The 18,673-nt window shown below is 38.3% G+C and overlaps 1 protein-coding gene across 3 annotated transcripts in view; it reads right to left on the reverse strand.

Annotated features, from left to right (window-relative positions):
- Window positions 1–18,472, reverse strand: part of PDE7A (phosphodiesterase 7A) — a 75,564-nt gene extending 57,092 nt beyond the window's left edge. For all 3 annotated transcript variants that reach the window (XM_014873028.2, XM_014873027.2, XM_014873030.2), the window contains exon 1: window positions 18,320–18,472. In XM_014873028.2, the coding sequence (XP_014728514.1) occupies window positions 18,320–18,457 (138 nt within the window). In that variant the 5' untranslated portion in view covers window positions 18,458–18,472. The remainder of the gene's footprint in view (window positions 1–18,319) is intronic.
- Window positions 18,473–18,673: the final 201 nt, after the last annotated feature.

Below are 18,673 nucleotides of genomic sequence, written 5' to 3' on the forward strand. Positions count from 1 at the left end.
TTACTTAATTTTGTTTGCTCTTAAGACAGAAAAAAAAAAAAAAAAGGGAGATGATAGAAGTCTGAACACATCTTTGAGACAGAAATATAATTTTCAAGGAACCAGATTTGGATTTGCATCATTGTCGAAGCAGGGGAAGCCCACCTCTGGCTTGTAGTGAGGCACAAGAACTTCTCCTGAAATATGAGAAGCAAGCGTTCTGCAAAGCCAGAAGAGTAACTCACCTCTTCACAGCAGCTGGGAGAAGTGACTGAATTCCTAAATCTATAAATGTCAACAGCACATGTATTCTAAGAAAGGGAAGACGACATACATGACTTTTCTTTAGCTGATGACAATTAACTACCTGTGGGTCAGAGCTAAGCATCACCACCACCACCTGCTTAATCCAGAAGAAACCTGAGCTCCACAGCTCACACAAACATGGAACCAGAAGTGAAGACAGGCATACTCTTGCCTCCCTCAACAAGCAACTTGCAGAAATTTTTCCACCTCTGATTTACCATTTTGGCATGCATATGCAACAGCACATCAGTTTGGGAAAAGTTTTTTAAAAGTAACTATCCAATTTTCCTGTATTTATCAATCTGAAGTGCCAGATACATGAAAAACCTTCAGAGGGCAACTTGGTATCATGCCAAGCACATCAGCAAGTTCTGGGCACTGAGAACATTTGATACTACAAAGTGTAGAACAGACTCTCAGTTTAAGAATAGGGGAACTGCCTCCATGTATGTGTTAAATCCGTGCATGTCAAAGCCTGCTACACATGTGCAGGAGGCTGCTCTGATTCCAAACCCCTCTATCTGGCAGAGAATACCAGGTGATTCATTTCCTTGATATGCACTTGCATGATTTCAATGTAGGTATGAGACTTTCTTTCCAAAATGCAGGTGGTGTCAAACTCCATCAGACCAAATCAATGTCATATTAGTGATGTCCCTTAAAAAGAAAACAGTCTGGCTAATAATAACTTGGCATATTTGATGCCAATACACGTTTCTGAAAAAATTATGGAGTGGGTTGGAAGACACATGGAAAAACAGCTGGGAGGAAGGTAATCCTGCTTTCTAGGACACTTTTTTGTATCTATGGTCAATAGTGACAGGCAAGCTACCAAAAAGTATTCAACACTCAAGTTTCAAAAAAATCACCAAATCAAGAGAAAAAAAAATTTAAAAATGCATAATGCCAAGCATTACACAGATTTGAATCCTGAGCTTGGCAAATAGCCAAGAACTATAATACCTCTAAAAAGGCAAAACAGTTCTGTAATTATTACTAGTGAAGTAGCATGGCCATTACATGTGTTGATGTAAAAGGATAATTCAGTACCTATAAAGACAGTTTAATCTTTAACAAAACTGATAAAACTATCTTCAGTATCTTGATATAGCTGCCATTTAAATCTACAAAACCCCACTCAAGTAGGGCATCAACTTTTTTCTCTCACATTCCTGTCTAGATTTCTGCAACTATCAACAGCCCACAGCTGAACTCATATGACACAATGAAGGCCTCCAAGATGTCAAGGCTGCCAGATTCTGAAGGTGTGTGATGACTTTACATTAAGTTCTTCATTGTGCTGGCAAAAGAACACTCTGTGTGCTGACACACAGATGGAACTGACATTATTAATACCCACAAAAAGTTTTTCATTACAATACAGAAAAAATGTAGTCAGGCATTAATTAGTGAGGCTTTTTCCATCCCCTGGCCACCCCTGAAAGTGAAGATCCTTAAAGTCTCTTAGAAATCTCCTGTCAAGGGACTGCTTTCAGGAATAGCACCAACCCATGAAAAAAATACTATCAGAATAATTTACTTGGTCATAACAGAATGGCTAAGATAAAAACCTATTTTTAAAAGCACAAAACATTTGAAAACATAATAATCATCCATTAATTTTATGACACAACATCAACATTTGCAATTTAAAGGCATTTGACTTCCACTTTTTTAATCAACAGAAAAACACTAACAAAAGTTAATTGTTACAGAAATATTGAGAATTTTATCTGAAGTATTAAGTTACTGAAAACATGCAAGCTTGAAATGAAAGGTAAAAAACGAGGAACTGGATAAAAACTATGACCTCCACTACTATGAATAACAGCCTAGGCACAAAAAAAAAGGTAAATTCCAAAAGCTGCAATTATGATGTACCTATTGTATTCGAATGAAAGCAACAGGATACAAAAATAATTTTTATTTGCCATGATACACAAAGCATTTTTAAAATCAAATTATTTACATCATTATCATCTGCAAATATAATGTATTCATCATATTACATAACAGGTATAAGGGTTAACTTCAAAGGAAAGCATTTAACTAATTTATGTGACTTTGGAAACTCTTAGTAAAAAAAAAAATTCAAGTTGCAACTGGAGTTGTTACATTTGTCAGTCCAGATACAATTTCTGGAATGCTGCTCTGTAAACTTTCACTGTACGGCCATACTTATATTCCAGACAACACCAACAGAGATAGTACTACCCATAAAATCAGTTATTTCACTTCTCCAAACAACAAATAACAGACACCACCAAAAAATACCAGCCTAGAAGTTCACTTCAGAATCTTCTTTTTTTTTTTTTACTTACCTGCATACCCTGAAAATAGTTTTCAGAAAGAGACAATACTGAAAACATCATGTAGATCTCATCTGCCAGAAAATACCTTAATCACCAGCTTATTCAGCTTTCATTCTTCCTGCTCAGTCTGTTATAATCGCACTTTCCTTGCCTATACATGAGGTACCACAAATTCTTAAGTAACTGACATCATTCCCAAAGACAAATCACCTAGATGGCCGGACAAAGCTGATTAAAAAGATACAGTACATCCATACCAGCTTCATTTGAATGCGTGGGAGGAACTGACAGCGGTGCCAGCACATTTATGTAATGTGGTCACTGCAGATGTTCAGACACTTTGAGTTGTCAGCTGGATTTGGAGATACACATCACAAAGCAGACTGGCAATTTAAAGAAGAACGCTCCAGGTGGTGTGTGGATTTTAACATGGCGAAACATCTCGAAAAACATGCTGGTGTATCTACCATATAGAACAGGTTTTAAAAACCTCAATGACACATTCCACCATGGGCTAATTAGAATTAATTTGTGCCCTATAGCCTCAAGAGCTGCTCTTGGAATACTTAAAACTCCTTAATCATCTTTTAGAAGGTACCTTTTTGCCATAATTTGACCCATGATTGTAAGACAATTTAAAGTAGCAAACCTGAAAATTCTTAATTAAAAAAAAAAACAAAAAAACACTTGTCCATCCACATATACCATGTTTTAATGCCTTTATTTCTTGCTGAAGTGTGTGTCTGACAGAGACAATTAATAAATAACCTTGTCTGTCCCTTTACCACCGCCAACAGAAACCAGAGGGCTGCACTTGGGCCACCTCTGTACCCTTACAGTGAATTAAAGGACAAAAGCAAAGAATGCATAGTTCTTCAACATCACTATACAGGAACTCCCATCTCAAATACATGAAACATCTATCCATGAAAATCGTCTTCCATACCTTTATTTTTTTTCTTTTTAAATGACACGCTCAGATATGCCTTTTGCTTGGCCTTCCTACTAGTTTTACACATTCAGTTTTTTTTTTCCTTCACACTGCTGTTGAAATATTTTACCTCTGTGTTTTTAATATCAAAAAGTACAGCTCGCACTTCTAAAAACCATGTTTGCTTGATGAATTCTAGCTGAAGTTGTGAAGTTAAAAAAAAGACAAACCAGCATTCTTAGACAAGAAAGTATGAGATGTTAAATTTATGTGCTTCATCTTGTGAATAAGAAGGACAAATTATTGGAGTTTTCACACACATAATGAAGCATTATCAAGCACAGACCTTGCATCTGTCCGCTAGCTAGTTTCATTCAAACACTGCTTGAGAACCTTAAGACCAAGCAGCTTCGCAGTCCTGTCCTCAAAATGATTACTAATAAGTCAAAAAATAAGTTGATACTTAAATACTTGAAATATACACAGGAAGGTGAACGTTCATGAAAGATAAATGCAGTTGCTTATCATGCCAACAGTATCTTAATGTCTATGGAATACTAAGAAAACATTTTGTTTTAAAAGCAGAGATGCTTTCTAGTCTAAAACAGAAGAAGATATCATGTTGCTCTCCATAGCAAAAAATATTCCCAGTAATTAGAATAACCCACGATTGCTGCTGGAGGCTTAAATAAATCTCGGAGATACAGCATTAAAAAGCTATCATCAAAGACATGTCCTTATCTAACAGCAATTTTTCACAAATAAGCCTAAACATATTCATTTCATTCAGTGAAAAAGCAATACACTGCAGTTAAAAGTGAAAGCAACACCAAAGAGGCCAGAACTAATGCCTATTGCACTATCTGTACCAGTAATTCTGCATTACTGGTTCTAGACCCCCATTTCCATGCTCAGACTCAAAGAATTTACCTTCATTCTCAACCGTTTTCCATCTCAAACAGCAGCATCAAATCAAGGATTACAGACTAATCAGACCGTTCTTCCCTAAGCATGAGTCCCTCTTTCCCTCAAAAGTATAGGAGCAGAACTGTCATTTTCTGTGGAAGACAAAAGAACCTATAGGAGAGACATTAAGAAAAGGAAAGGGAACTTATGAAAGAGAAGAGATTGCAGAAACATCTAAGTGAAAGGATATGCTTCTGTGTGTCTGCACAGCTGAGGCTGGAACAGAAATGCTGGAGAAGATGACTTCAGCAGTGCCTTTCAACCAGATCACACAGGACATGAGAGATCACTTCTTTTGGGGCAGAGGAAATTAAGTCCCTTATCTCACCTACAATCCTTGTACAATTTCTCAGCCATAGAACAGAGGTTTAACAGTATTTTGACTTCTAATTTTATTGCAGCATTATTTTTCAGAATAGTACTGAGAAAGATTTAAAATGCAGACAACCCATGTACATTTTGGCCAAGTGTAACTAGCTAGTTCAGAAATGCAAACTGAAAAAAAAGTATTTAGATACATAAGGTTTAGACCTGCAAACTAGAAAACTAAAGAACATAATCACTTCACTAATTGTCTATTGTAACTGCAAAACCATTTCATCTGCCTTGCAAACTGCAAATCTCCCATCTTTGTTTAACCCAAACATTACATTCTTGAATGCACCAAGGAATTTTCACTATGTATTTCATTTTCCTGAAAGAATATGTAGGACCATGGACTGGTAAAATAGCGAAAACTTGCAGGATGCCTAGATTTGAATATAAAAAAAGAGAAGGTATTGAAAAAGTACTGCAGTGACATGATATGATATTAATTCCCTTTCTTCATATAACCAAGTTTTGCCAGGTTAACAATGAAACTTGACTTCGAATTATTTTAGTTTGTTATGGGTCTAATTAACCTGTACCAGAAGCTTCCCCTGGATATCATTGCCCTTTTACCAAATCCTTTCCAATCACTGATCCGTGGACTAAGGACAAAATGACATTTTCAGAGTCTCCCTTTGTAAGCTATTTCAGGTCTGTACTCTCTACTGGTTGACTTAGATGTTGAGACAGCAGTCAATAGAAGAGTACGGTTTCAGAAAAAAATACAGAAAATAGAAACTGTAAACAAAGTCTCCATCTGAACCTTCACTAGAATGTGGCCCAATTCCAAAACCAAGATTGCTTCTCTTCCCCTGTGCCCTTGGTTTTTCAAGTCACTTCAACCCCAGGTAAAAACTACCCCTCCTCCCAAATTACTAAGCACTTTAACAACCACACTCTGAAAGATGCTGTCGCTCAACAGTTAGAGCACAGTTCTCACATCTGCACTCACCCAAAGTCAGCCCCTCATTCAGAAGCAGGACAGCTGAAGATGCTGGTGAATTATGGCCCCTTTAACCCAGCTGCATGCAGGCAGCAGTTCTGCATCTGCTGCAATTCAAGACAGGGGCCCAAACTGGAGGCACAGATAATAACAGCACCTATAAGAAATCACCATGGACCAGACACATGTGAAGCAGTTCACATCCTTGTGAGGATCCAAGAGAGGCCTAAAAGACTACTGGAACAGAAGAGTAAAATCTGTCACACTGCTCTGAAAGTGCTAGAGGCTACTATACGGTTTCAACACAGGTGAGAAAATTAATACAGAGGTGCTGAAGAAGCAACTGAGAAGCAAGCTCAATGCTGGAAACCGTAACTCAGCAACTACTGCCTCACTGGAGGCCTCTATTGTGTAGGCGCTGCCATACTCTGCATGCAATCTTTTTTTTCATTCCCTGCAGAGTAGTGGCACAGCCCATACCCACCTGCAAAGAATATTGGGTCACGAGAAGCAGGGATGAAAGCATACACCACCATTACATAACACACACGACTAGGTGTCTGCGGATGACTTGAAAGCTCACAGCTTTCTCTTCCTGACAAGAGCCACTTCTTCCTGTTTCCCAAAGCAGTGATCAGTGGAAGCCCTAAAGAGCAGAGACCTGCTTAAAACCTTTCTACATATTAATATGTATGTATATTTTACATACATATTACAAATAATTTATACTTGCACAACAGATAAATCTTCTTTATTTACCAAACATTTCCATTGGCACTTTTAGAGTGAAGCAAAGCACCGGACCTCATAAAGACATCTAAAACTTTCATAGAAGGTTTTTGAGAGACTGTATCTGGGCTTAAGCCACCATGTAGGAACACTAAGAAAGCAATGTTATAAAGCAAGCAGCAGAGGGGAGAGGATACAATGGATGAAACAAATGCAGATCAATGTGCATTCAACAAAACCATATTGTTTTCATAACAATCTCATGCAGGGGTAATATTCTCCTATCACGCACATCACACAATTATCTGATCTTCACCTTCTCCCAAGGGGAGCACAAACCTCAAAAGGTACTGGTGGCACATCTCTTATACTGCCTTTTGTCAGCCCTCAGTCTTTGCTCTCACAAGTACTATAAAGGAGATTTCAGGCATAACCTTCATGAGGTATCTTCTACAGCAAAGATGAAGAGCTAGTAAGAGAGGAGATCCATGCACATCACCTTTTCCATCCTCAAGTTTTACTTCAACTGTGGGGTCATCATCTACTACGGACCCATTCTCTTCTCAAATGCCAGCATGCGTGAAATGGAAGCCAATACATTTACTGCTGCAGCTTCTTCTTTTCCATCACGATCCAGAAAACATATCAGCAGTACAGGCTATTTTATCTCCTGTATGTTGTTGACAGTTTCCAGGAATGCTCTCCTGGTGCTGCTCTGGGCAGACAGCGTACGGCATCCCGACTTGCTCAAGGCCACTACTCCTAGGCCAGGGGTTGAGTTCCCCACAGGCCCCTAATGAACTCACACACAAATATCTCCACAGGACTGAATGCACTTCAGGACACGATTCAAAATAATTCTGCCAATCAACATAATCGGCATACTGTGTGCTCTACTAAATTCAGCAGAAATGGATGGCTGAACAACTGCGCACACACATACATAGTCAATCCAGATTTGTTTGACTTGGCAACTCAGTAACATAAAGAACAGCTATTATGGTACGACTGCCCTTGGCCTAAGATATGCTTCAGGGCAAGCTCTACAAAGTTTGAAGGAGATATCTAACAACATGTAATCTGGAAACAGGAAAACCAAAAGGACTAAGAAGAAGAATCCCAAGAGTTACCTAACATCATCCTGAAGTACTCCCAACTGTAAAACTAATGTGTCATTCTGATCAAAAGCTTCTAAAAGCTCACCATAAATGATAAATCTAATAAGTATAAATTTCTTATTTAGAAATTCAGGTGAGAGCAACAAATATTCCCAAAATTGTTAACTTTAGGATATTATTTTGTCTCATGACTTGATGGACATAGGACAACATGGAAGGAAATGCTACAATGAATACCGTTTTTTACACTTTTCTGAATCAATGCAGCACCCACCACATACTTATTCAGTTACCACATTTTCACATATATCTATAAATTTATATATACACATGCACTCCCACATACAAACACACACTAGGCAAGCCTTTAAAGTATGCTAAACAATTCTCCAAAAGACAAATGACAGGATTGAGCCTCAGGTTCTCACACACTTCGTTTATAAACTGTAGCACCCATAGCTACTTTTCATTAAAAACAACTTCAATTTCACATTAAAATAACCTTTCATTTGTACATTATTTCTAAACCACTACTCATACAGACAAGAAAACTAAAAACTTCCATGTTTTGAAGTCAAAAAACCCAAATTTTGAAATTGGATGCTTTACAGGTAAAAAAAAAATAAGTTCTTTTGACTTCATGTACTTAATCAAGCATTTGTTCAAAAGTTATCAATAGTCCTTTTAAAATGTGCTATCAAGTCAAGTCTATCTAATATCTGAAACACACAGAACCATGGACTCAGCTAATAAAGATGAAATTACAGATTTTGAAGCTGTGTGAGTTGTAATATATAAAAGACACAGGGTGCACAACACCTCTTTGGAAATACTAAATACCTGAATACAGTGCATTACTTAATGTGAAAAACACCATGGAATCAATCAGCCCACTCTTGTTTGCTGAGAAAATAAAATAATTCCACACAGTTCAGCTGCTCTGGACATTCCTCCAGCTGCAATGGAAACAACTTGAGTCAGTGTTGCCACACACTGGGTGGCCTCTGCCTGCATATCCCTGCTCCTTCCCTTGCAGCAACGCTCCTCAGATCCTGCAAGAAAACCAGGGAGAGACAAATGAGCAGAAAATTACTGCTACAAAAATTAAAGGGCTTTCTACTGCTGCAGCTCAGCAAACCAGCTTTCCACAGGGTCAGAAGAGTGCAACTGTCAGCACTAGAGCAGGAGTAAAGATAGGCAGCTAAAAGCAATTACCGCTCAAGCAATACTGCTTATATTTAACACCAAAAGCACCCTGGAACTATGACTGCAGACATTAAATAAAACTACTACCTGAAAAAGAATTTCCATTTAAAATAATATTAGTAATAAAAACTATGGCTCCTGTCAACAATAATCATCAACCACAAAGCCTCTCCAAGCACCAAGCACAGCATTACGTGTCAAAGCAGAATTTAAAAACTGCCCTCCTATTTTTCATGACACATTAAACACAAAAATCATTGTTCTTAACTTTAACAATCTTAATTTTAGGAATGTCAGAAACAAAAACCTTCTGTAACATGGATTATTACACCAAGAAATGATCTTAAGATTTTTTTTAGCCTTATCAACCTTTTTCTTCTCCCACCTTAACCAGACCCTTTGTCACCCACACTCAGCATAAGAGAAAAATTTGATCTCCTGACGAAGAAATTGCTTCCAACACAATCATATTTTTCAGCATGTAGCTTTTTTCCCATGTTCTCATATAAATACAACAATATTAAGAATTATGAAAAATGTCTTAAACTTCATTAGTCTTAATTGTCTTCCTATTTATTCAGTCAATCATGAATAATAGCTCCTTGTCTAATCCTCTCAAATCATCTTTCCTAAAAAGCTCATGAAAATGGATTAGCCTTGTAGTGCACAGCTGATTGTTTCACTTACAGTCTATTGTATCAAAAGGTGATAGGTGGAGAATTTTAACCAACGGCCTTTGATTAAAACAAAAAAAGAAAAAATTCCTTCAGGTCTCAACTTAAGATGGAAGGGCACAAGAAAAAGCATAAACACAGGGTAACCATAGCTTCAGCCATTCAACACTCTTATGGAGACGTAGCCTTTCTCCTCCTTAAAAGAGCCTAAAAGTCAAGACAGATCACAAAGTACAAGCCAAACACAAAACTTCAGGAATTTAGTACCTGAAGTTTGCTAGGTTTGACTTCTAGTCTTCACTTACGATAGGTTGCAGAACTCCTGCAGTAATCTGAAGTAACAAAGATATAAGCAGAAGGACTAGGTGTAGAGGACAACCACTATCCTTTTTAAAAGGAGAAGGAAAAAACACTGAGGAGACAACAAATTTTTTTTAATTTTTGGGACATTATGAGCTTCTCAAGATTGAAAACTCAAGATTATTTTTTGTTTTTAATTCAGGTTATAAAGCTTTACCATTTCGTCTGCCAATTTGTGACCTAAATACTTAAGTGTTTTATCTGGACAAAAATGTAATCAGTTTATTTTGTCCAAATGAAAACAAGTTAGGAAAAGCTTATTAAATATAAATTCAGAGGAAAGTGCAGAAATTCCTATTATCACCATGCTAAAAGAAATGTAACTCAGACTTCACAACAGAAGAAACAGAACAATGGCAGAACTCCATAACAAATGCACAGTCTACATCTCATCATAAACAAGAGCATCAAAAAAACCTGACCTTTACTATCCATATATAGACATTAATTATTTAGCAGCTTCACACTATTTCTGCAGCTATAAAAAAAGTACAGATTTTTCTTTGCCCAACACCAGAAAAAGCCCATTTATTGCAGCTGAAGTCTAAAATTCCACACGTAATAATCAATGAAATTCAAATGTTACAGGCTTTTTGAAAACTGGTTACAGGACTTTACTTCTGCAAAAGAAAAGACAAGGCACTACTAATAAGACACACACCCCTGCCACACATACACATTTCAGATTACTGTGGCACATGAACTTTACTGGAAAGTTTAAGAAAATGGAAGTGCAAGTTCATGCCTGACTAAGCATGAAATCTCCTCCTCAGTATGCTCCCCCCCCCCCATCCACTACAGCATCAATATACGAGGTGTATTAGCTACAAACACAAAGCAAGAAATAACACAGGCCAGTGCCACTCCTGCCATGACAGCTACAGTTCTTCCACCACCAGACTATGCTATTCAAAGCATTTTTTGTTATTAGAGTGTTAACTTTTTCTGATCTAGATATAACTGAGTCCCTCAGGAAATTACTTGCTTGCTATCATCCCAACACCATATGTACCTCCATTCTTATAAGACAACTAAGAACCATCACATCAGACAGAAACTTCACACCAAGTTTCTAAATCCTTCCTGTTCCAAGGCTGATCCACCTACTGAAGGCTCAAGAGTTCCCATTGTAACTTTTTCCCTCACAGCCTTGGAATAGGTTTCTCTATATTTTCCTTTGGTTTTCTTTACCCCGTGGGATAGAATTGACCCCTTGCCCTAAAGGGGGCAACAGGCTGTATTTCACATGTACTAAACATCCAGTTTTATTAGTCAGAGTAGCCTCCAGCTATGTCTGTCATGGGGGGAGAAACAGGAAAAGAATCCCTATGACTGGTAAAGGAAACAGTGTCTGTCTTTCCACGTATCTCATCCGGAAAAAAGAAGAGGAAGAAAAAGTAAACTGTTCTACTAACACAGACATTTCTTTATTATTCTCATTGCTGCATACTCTTTCTGATGCTCATGCAGACAGAGAAGGAAGGCCTACTGCAAATCTTGGCTCCTTTATAACTTCAGCTACGAGCTGAGAAAAGAATTCACCCTCTACCTTGCGATAAAAAGCAGACTCGAAGAATCTCTAATTATAATTATTGTGGGAGTGTGGTCAGGAAGATAATAAATCAGATTGCCATATCAAAGGTGTACAAAGAGGGGGGAAGTGGGAGGAAAACCGGAGTCAGGCTTCTGTAACAGAAGTAAAAAATTCTCAGGGTATGGAAGGGAGGAGGGCAGGGAAGGCAAGATAACAGCCACAAATTTATTTTCAACCAGAAAGAAAACAAAATATTTGGCTACAAATTCCTTACAATACAGCCAGGACGCAAACATACAAACAAACAACACTCCAACTAACCCCTAAATCTAGTTTCCCAGAATTGCATTTTTATAATAAGATATTTTGTCTTTGGCAGGCTGCCTTGTTGGATTACACAGGGTGCTTATTTACACTGCAGTTACTTGTTAATGACATAATCAGAACAAACTGAAGAAAACTTCAAATCTTATGAAACTCAAACTCTTTCAAGGTTTCCTGTGAGGATCCTGTGTATAAGTCTGAACTAGAACTTGAGAGGTCTGTATTCAATTCCTGGTCTCAGACACATGCTTCTTGTGAGACCCTACATGCATGTGCATGCCCACAGCATGCATTTGTGTCTGCTTATGTAAGACTTTTTTCAAGCAGAATTGAACATTTAATTCAGCTGTGAATGCAAACAAAAGATTATTTGCACTAAATGCTTTATGTAGTATGATTACCGAGATTAAGATTCAAATTTTTAGCATGTCCATGCCTTCCTTTACAAAGAAAAGGCATTCTAGTAGAACACACTACATTTCCTTCAATCATAAGATACATGAATTTGTATCTCATACATACAACTGTATAAATTCACTTGGAAAATACTGACACGTGCTAACAAAAATTTACACAGTAAAGGACAACCAAGCTACTCTGGTTTCACATTTCTGGGAGAATAAAAAAAAAAAAAAAAAAGCAAACCACCAAACTAATTTGAGCTGTCAAATTACTCATTGTTCCCATGCAGGTGCAGTGAATGAAAGTGAATGCAGCAGGTTTAGGGGAATCCAAAAGACGCTTGATATATGTGGACCATAACCTGGCCTGACTTGGAAATTCAGTCATGAATCTGAGATCTTCAATGCAAGAAAATTACTGAGTAGATGTAGAAATCTACAATTTTAGCAGAAAACCAGTGAAACGTTGCAGATACCAAGTGATGAGGGAAACACAACAAAACAAGAAGCCAATGGTCATTGACATGATAGAGAACTGGTCTAACCAATTATATTACCAGCATTTTTTCCACTGTAGGCTATTCAGATAATGGAAGAACTGAAGAAATAAAGATTCGAAATGCAGATGTTCTCAGCATTGTTCTCCACATGACAAAACTGTAGAACAGATGCATGAGAAAAACTACATTGTTTGTATGACTCAAAACTGAGCTTATTGACTCAGAATTCATCAAGTTTGGATACTGTTGCTTTTCTCAAGCAACCTAGAAAAACAGATTTACCTAGCAAATACGGGTATTTTTCAGGAAAGCTGCTGAAACAGACACCTACGGAAAACACTCTGAATTCCAACAACCTGTATTTGCATGCTATTGCTGCATAATTAGTTCATATAGAATATTGAATATTCATATACTAATGCTGGCTTCTTGTAAAATGGTTTTATGGTTAAAATTCAATATTTCTCAACTTGGGCACATAGCTATAATCTCTCTTTTCAAATCAATTTCTCTTTAAAGATAGCATCTAAAAATTGAGGTTCATACAAAGCACAAAACATACTATTACACCATCTGGGCGAAGAAAAATTGACTTTTGGTGACATAAGACAATCTAATTAATGGAGACTTTAAACTATTATTCTGTTTAGATCTTACATAGACAATTATAGGCCACGAAATAAGCTGCTATGACCTTTTTGCTGAATGATGTACCAACGTTGCTTTACACTAGAACATATGAAAAAGTTAATTGGTCATAAAACTCAGGGCATTTAAAAAATGAACTGCCACATAAAATTACTGTAGCGTATGAAAGCCTCAATCAGAACTTGTCTGTGCCGTGCATAGAGTCAGCGTCAGTCTCTCCCTCTCATATGAATAGATGCAATCTCAGCAACCAGACACAATAAATACAAGATGAAGGGAATGGCAAGCATAGCAGCAACACAGAATTAATTCCAGAGGCTAGGAATCACAACATGAAAATTATTTCATTATTTTAACTTGTTAATTATTCATGCAGTAGAGATACGGGAAATGGCAGGAGAAATCTAATGAAAGAGCCAGCAATTGAGAAGCACTGATGAAGAGGATTAGAAAGGTATAGAAGAAAAGTTATGAAAAATAGTGGATAAGAAAAGAAAGGGGTTTAGGGGAAGGTATTGCATTCAGTAGTAGGGCCAATGCAAGGCATTCCCTCTGCTGCTCCACTGCTCGTTATTCCTGGTCTAGCACTGCGGTGTGCTGCTTCCTCCTTACTAACAGTCACAATCATTTATGAAACTGTACTATGAGTCAGTCAAGGCTGAAAAATAACCTGATCAAAAGAAAAAAAGAAAAAAAAGAAGTTGACACAACTAAGAGGAAGATGCAGGACTAGAAATGAGCAGCTGCAAAGGAAAAATAGGTCATGCCAACACTTCTCTCAGCAAAAAGGTGCAACCATGGGATTAAAGACCGATGTCTATGTCCAGACCATACAAACACACCTCTCAACTGCATCTTTTAATTTACCATGCAATGTGCAGAGCAAAACACGTTTGGATCACATCAGGTGACAGCAACAAGAAGAAATAGACAGCAAAAGGTGACCTAAGCACTTCGCTAATGTGGAAAGAGAAGTATACACCTTTCACTGGAGAAGTAACCAATGCAGTATGCTTCCAGGTGCTGTTGGTGACTTTTTCCCCCACTTCATCCCCCAAGCCAAATCTGGGATTCCATATGCGTGATCTACAATCTATTGTTCAGGCATGAGAGCCACCAAGTCTGACACTACATTGCTTAAAGGCATGAAATGGAGATGCAATGAAGAAGGATCCTGAACTGGGCTATCAAATACCAGGTAGCAGGACATGGTACTGCCTGGTACACAGCAGTACTTGGTACTTCAGGTGGAGATGGCACCTACATTTCTGAGATTCAAATGGAGTCTTCTATTATTTGCTCCATTTCCTCTTCATGCAATTTCGTCACTAGGAGACATCTTTATCATCATCAATTTCAACCATTTAAATGCATAAAGGCTAAAGCTAGATCTTTACTTCTATTTAGACACTGCTACTAGATACCATTGATGCCATTTGGAGGAACTGAAGAGGCCGCAGAACCAGTTACAAAGTAGAGAGATGGAAATGAGTCAAAAATAGCAGGTTAGGCCAAAGTTTTCTTACTCATTTGTGATATGTTTATGTCAATTCAACATGGGGTGAGGAGGAGTGCAACACAGGACAATCTAAAAGTAGCTCACAGCCACGTTTGTGAAGTGGTTTTCATTATAAACCCTTATTCATAAAAACGCAGACTAAGAATTTTTACACTAAGTACAGAAATTTTTTTACTGCTATTAACAACCCAAGTTAAAAACTAGCTGAGGCAATAAATCAAAAGTTGTTCTCCAAAAGCCCAGCTTTAATTTGAAAAACATAATTTTCTAACACATGGAATGAACACCCTGAATATATGATCCAAGATACTAGTTAACTATCCACCTGATCTCACAGTGAACCTAAATTCAAATCTCATCAGTGTGAAATGTCCTGGTAATTTCAACACTTATACAATCAAACACCCTTAAAAACAGCTATTAACATTAGCACTTAAAAATATTTCATATATAAAATGATTAGTAACTGAAACGTTTATATATACCCATTCAACAGCAGCTTTTCCCCTGACTGGACTTGAACAATAAATATCACGAATAACCTCTAGATGTTACCTTTATTACTTTTGTTGTAAAAACTTAAAAATTAACAATAATAAAGACTATAGGGAAATAATTCATACATAAAAGAAAACTACAAGGAAAAAGGAATAAGCCTTTCTCTGCATTTACTGGGTATAGTAAAAGGTGCAAATCACCACAAGAAAGACTTTAATTTCAGCATTAAGAAATAATTCTTTTATGACAAGAACAGTTAAGAACTATTAAGAACAGCTGACTAGTGAGATTGCATAATTTCTATTATTTAAAGCTTTTATGACTTTCAAAAGCCTAGTGGTACTATACTTTCCTTTAAATCAATTCTGTCAAACTTCAATAAGCCTGTTTTATTCAAAGTGATGGCAGGAAGCTACCAAGTTTCCTGCTTGTGTTAGGTTTCTGATGTCTTAGTGAATTGAATGAGCAAACACCTGACAAGCATCGGAGATGGCATAGAGGAAGCAGTAATAACACGTGCCCAATGTCAGGGCTTTTAACCTTCAGCAATAATGAGTTATGTCAACTCAGTGCATCTCATAATACTGTATCTGAAAAAATAGATTAAGCAAACAGATTAGACAAACATCTGCCAATAATGCCGTAAGTACAATTTATCCTTCCTGGGGTTGAGAGGAGTAGACCAGAATCCTCGAGGTCATTTCCAGCACCACTTTATTTCAGCTTTAAAAAAGCAACATATGGCCCATTTTGAACCCATGTAGAGAAACTTCAACAAAATTGAAATTCTACTTAAGAAATTAAGGGATAAATATTTGCCTGCTTAGGACTTTCCAGTTAAATGGTATGTCTAATGTAGTGTGCATTTATCTCATGTACGTTTCCTACGTAAAATACCTTCTTGCTGAAAGGATAAGCCTAAAACATCTTATGACTCAGTCATGTCACTTTTAATCTCTAAGTGGGAATGTAATTTTCAAGACCTTACATTTTTAAAGAAAATCTACTAAAAGCATATTAATTGTAAAATACTGGCTGTACATACCGGCTCCTTACGTACATATCTCCAGTGTTACTCCTACTGCTCAAACCTAGCTGGAGCAGAAGACTGAAAATGACAAACTGCTAAGGGTTCAGCTCTCTTTGGACAGGAATGAAACTGGAATGTCTTACAGGAGATTTGTAAGGCAAAGTTGAGTTTAGGAGATGCACAGGATCACTAATCTCACTGGTGATGCTTTTTATTCCATCATTTACACCAACCTGTGATTGTAGGTCTGGTAGACCTATTTTCATCCTATTGTTTGCAGGAGATTTGAGGGAAAGGGGGAAAAATAGTAAAGCTGCACTCTAATCAGATGTCTGATAACAGCAAAGGCTTGCTCACTTAAATATCCTAATTCCTTTTTATTAATGCATAAACTTCGTTATTTGTTGGTTTATGCAGACAAAATACTACTCGGTCAAGCACATATAGTTTCCCTTTTTACAAGTTATTCAACTATCTTTTATTGGAACTCACTAATATACCTACAGCATATTGGTCAGAAAATAAGAAATCCATTGAGAAGCTTGAAAGAGAAAACAGCACTTTAAATGTCAATACCAGATCTAATTTGGTAAGCTTGCTCGAGAGCCCATAAAGAAAGGAATACTATGTATCATCATGACCATTCTGCCTATTCCTTTTCAGAAAACCGGGAATGCTTCAAACAAGGGAGACTCTTCTGTTATCTGCACAGAACAAAGCGTGCTATATCAGGTTGGACTTTCAAGACGGCTTATACATATGGAAAAGTCACCATCATCAAGTACAGCTCAGAACAAACAGTACAAATGGAAAATATCCTAACCCGGTTGCTACATGGAAAATTAATTTGCCATAAAACCAAAGTTTTTGTCAATTATTACCTTTATACTCAGAGAAGGAAGCATTGTCAACATATGTTCATCTTCATTTGCTTGCTAATAATTATTTCCACATGCATTCAAGTTCCTGATCATTAACAGAGTATTTTGTTGATTTTTCCTGTCCAAACATACATGTGCCTAATGCTCACACACAGAGCTTCACTGCTACCAAACAGGGGACAAAGCCAAAAGCGACTGGCAGCTCTCTACTTTCTACAAAGACGTATGTGTAGCACAAGGCATGAAAAAAAAAGTAGAATAACTTAATAAGATACACCAAAAATGTACAGAACAAAAAAATCACCATTACACATGCAAAGACAACATCTTTTATAAGGACAACATACTTCAGAGCACTTAAACAGACCGTTCAATCTCGACATAGGAAATCCCTCGAAGCCAAAACGGGCTGACTCCCCACCAAAACATATGCTTTCCACCATAATTCCAGATTTTCTCCAGAGACTTCCGCCAGAATATAATTTTATCACTGGGTGCTGGGAAACCATACTAACGCACATCCAGAAATTTAGGGCAGTGTTCACAAGGAAAACCTGCCTTTTGTCTTGATAGTTATAATGACCTTTTTCACAGTATTTCCAACACGATCAGATGAAACAAAATACAGTACAGTTCACACTGTGACTGATGTAATATGGGCTGGGAACAATACCGTGGAAACGAAAAAGCCAAGGATCTTTGTCTCCTTCTAGACAAATTGCCAAGCCTCAATAGTTGGAGGGAGAAAAAGCAGAGCATCCCAAATAAAACACTGCAGTGCATGTTCACCATTTCAGTAAAGTCGCTGCAGCTTTTGGCAACCCCATAGGAAATCTGGACCCTTTAAAGAAAGCCCAAGCTAATAAAGACCTAAAAAACAGCCCTAGCTTAAAAATTACAGGAGAAACAAATAACCCACTGGCTGTGGAATTAAACCCCAGAGAGTTCACCGCTCGCATCGCGAGTGATGCTAAATAGATAACCTCGGCAATAACTAGCCATAAAAATATTAAACGCTGCATCTTCTCGCCACCGCCGCCGGTATTCGGGGGCAGGCGGACAAGGGCGGCGGGCCCAGCGGCGGTGCCTACCTGCGAGAGCTGCCGGGGGTTGGGGCAGCCGAAGAGCGCGGAGCTGGAGCTGAAGCTGATGGCCCCTCTGCGGCTGAGGACGTGCTGCGGCACCGGCCTGTCCAGCGGCAGCACGGGCAGCTGGTAACATACTTCCATTGACGAAGCCTCCGTGCGCCGGCCCGCCGCGGGGCAGCGGCCTCGCCCGCCGCACCTGCCCGCGCAGGGCTCGCCGCAGCGGGGAAGGACCGGCGGCGAAGCCCCGCGGGGGCCCGGCGCCTCCTCGCCGCCCCCGCGCCCCCCGGGGGGCCGGGCCGGGCCGCGCCGGGCCCCGCGCCTTTGTGCTTCGCCGCCGCCAAAGCCCGGCGGCAGCCG

This window comes from Sturnus vulgaris, chromosome 1 (genome assembly GCF_052056855.1).
Source record: "Sturnus vulgaris isolate bStuVul1 chromosome 1, bStuVul1.hap1, whole genome shotgun sequence".
Taxonomy (NCBI): domain Eukaryota; kingdom Metazoa; phylum Chordata; class Aves; order Passeriformes; family Sturnidae; genus Sturnus; species Sturnus vulgaris.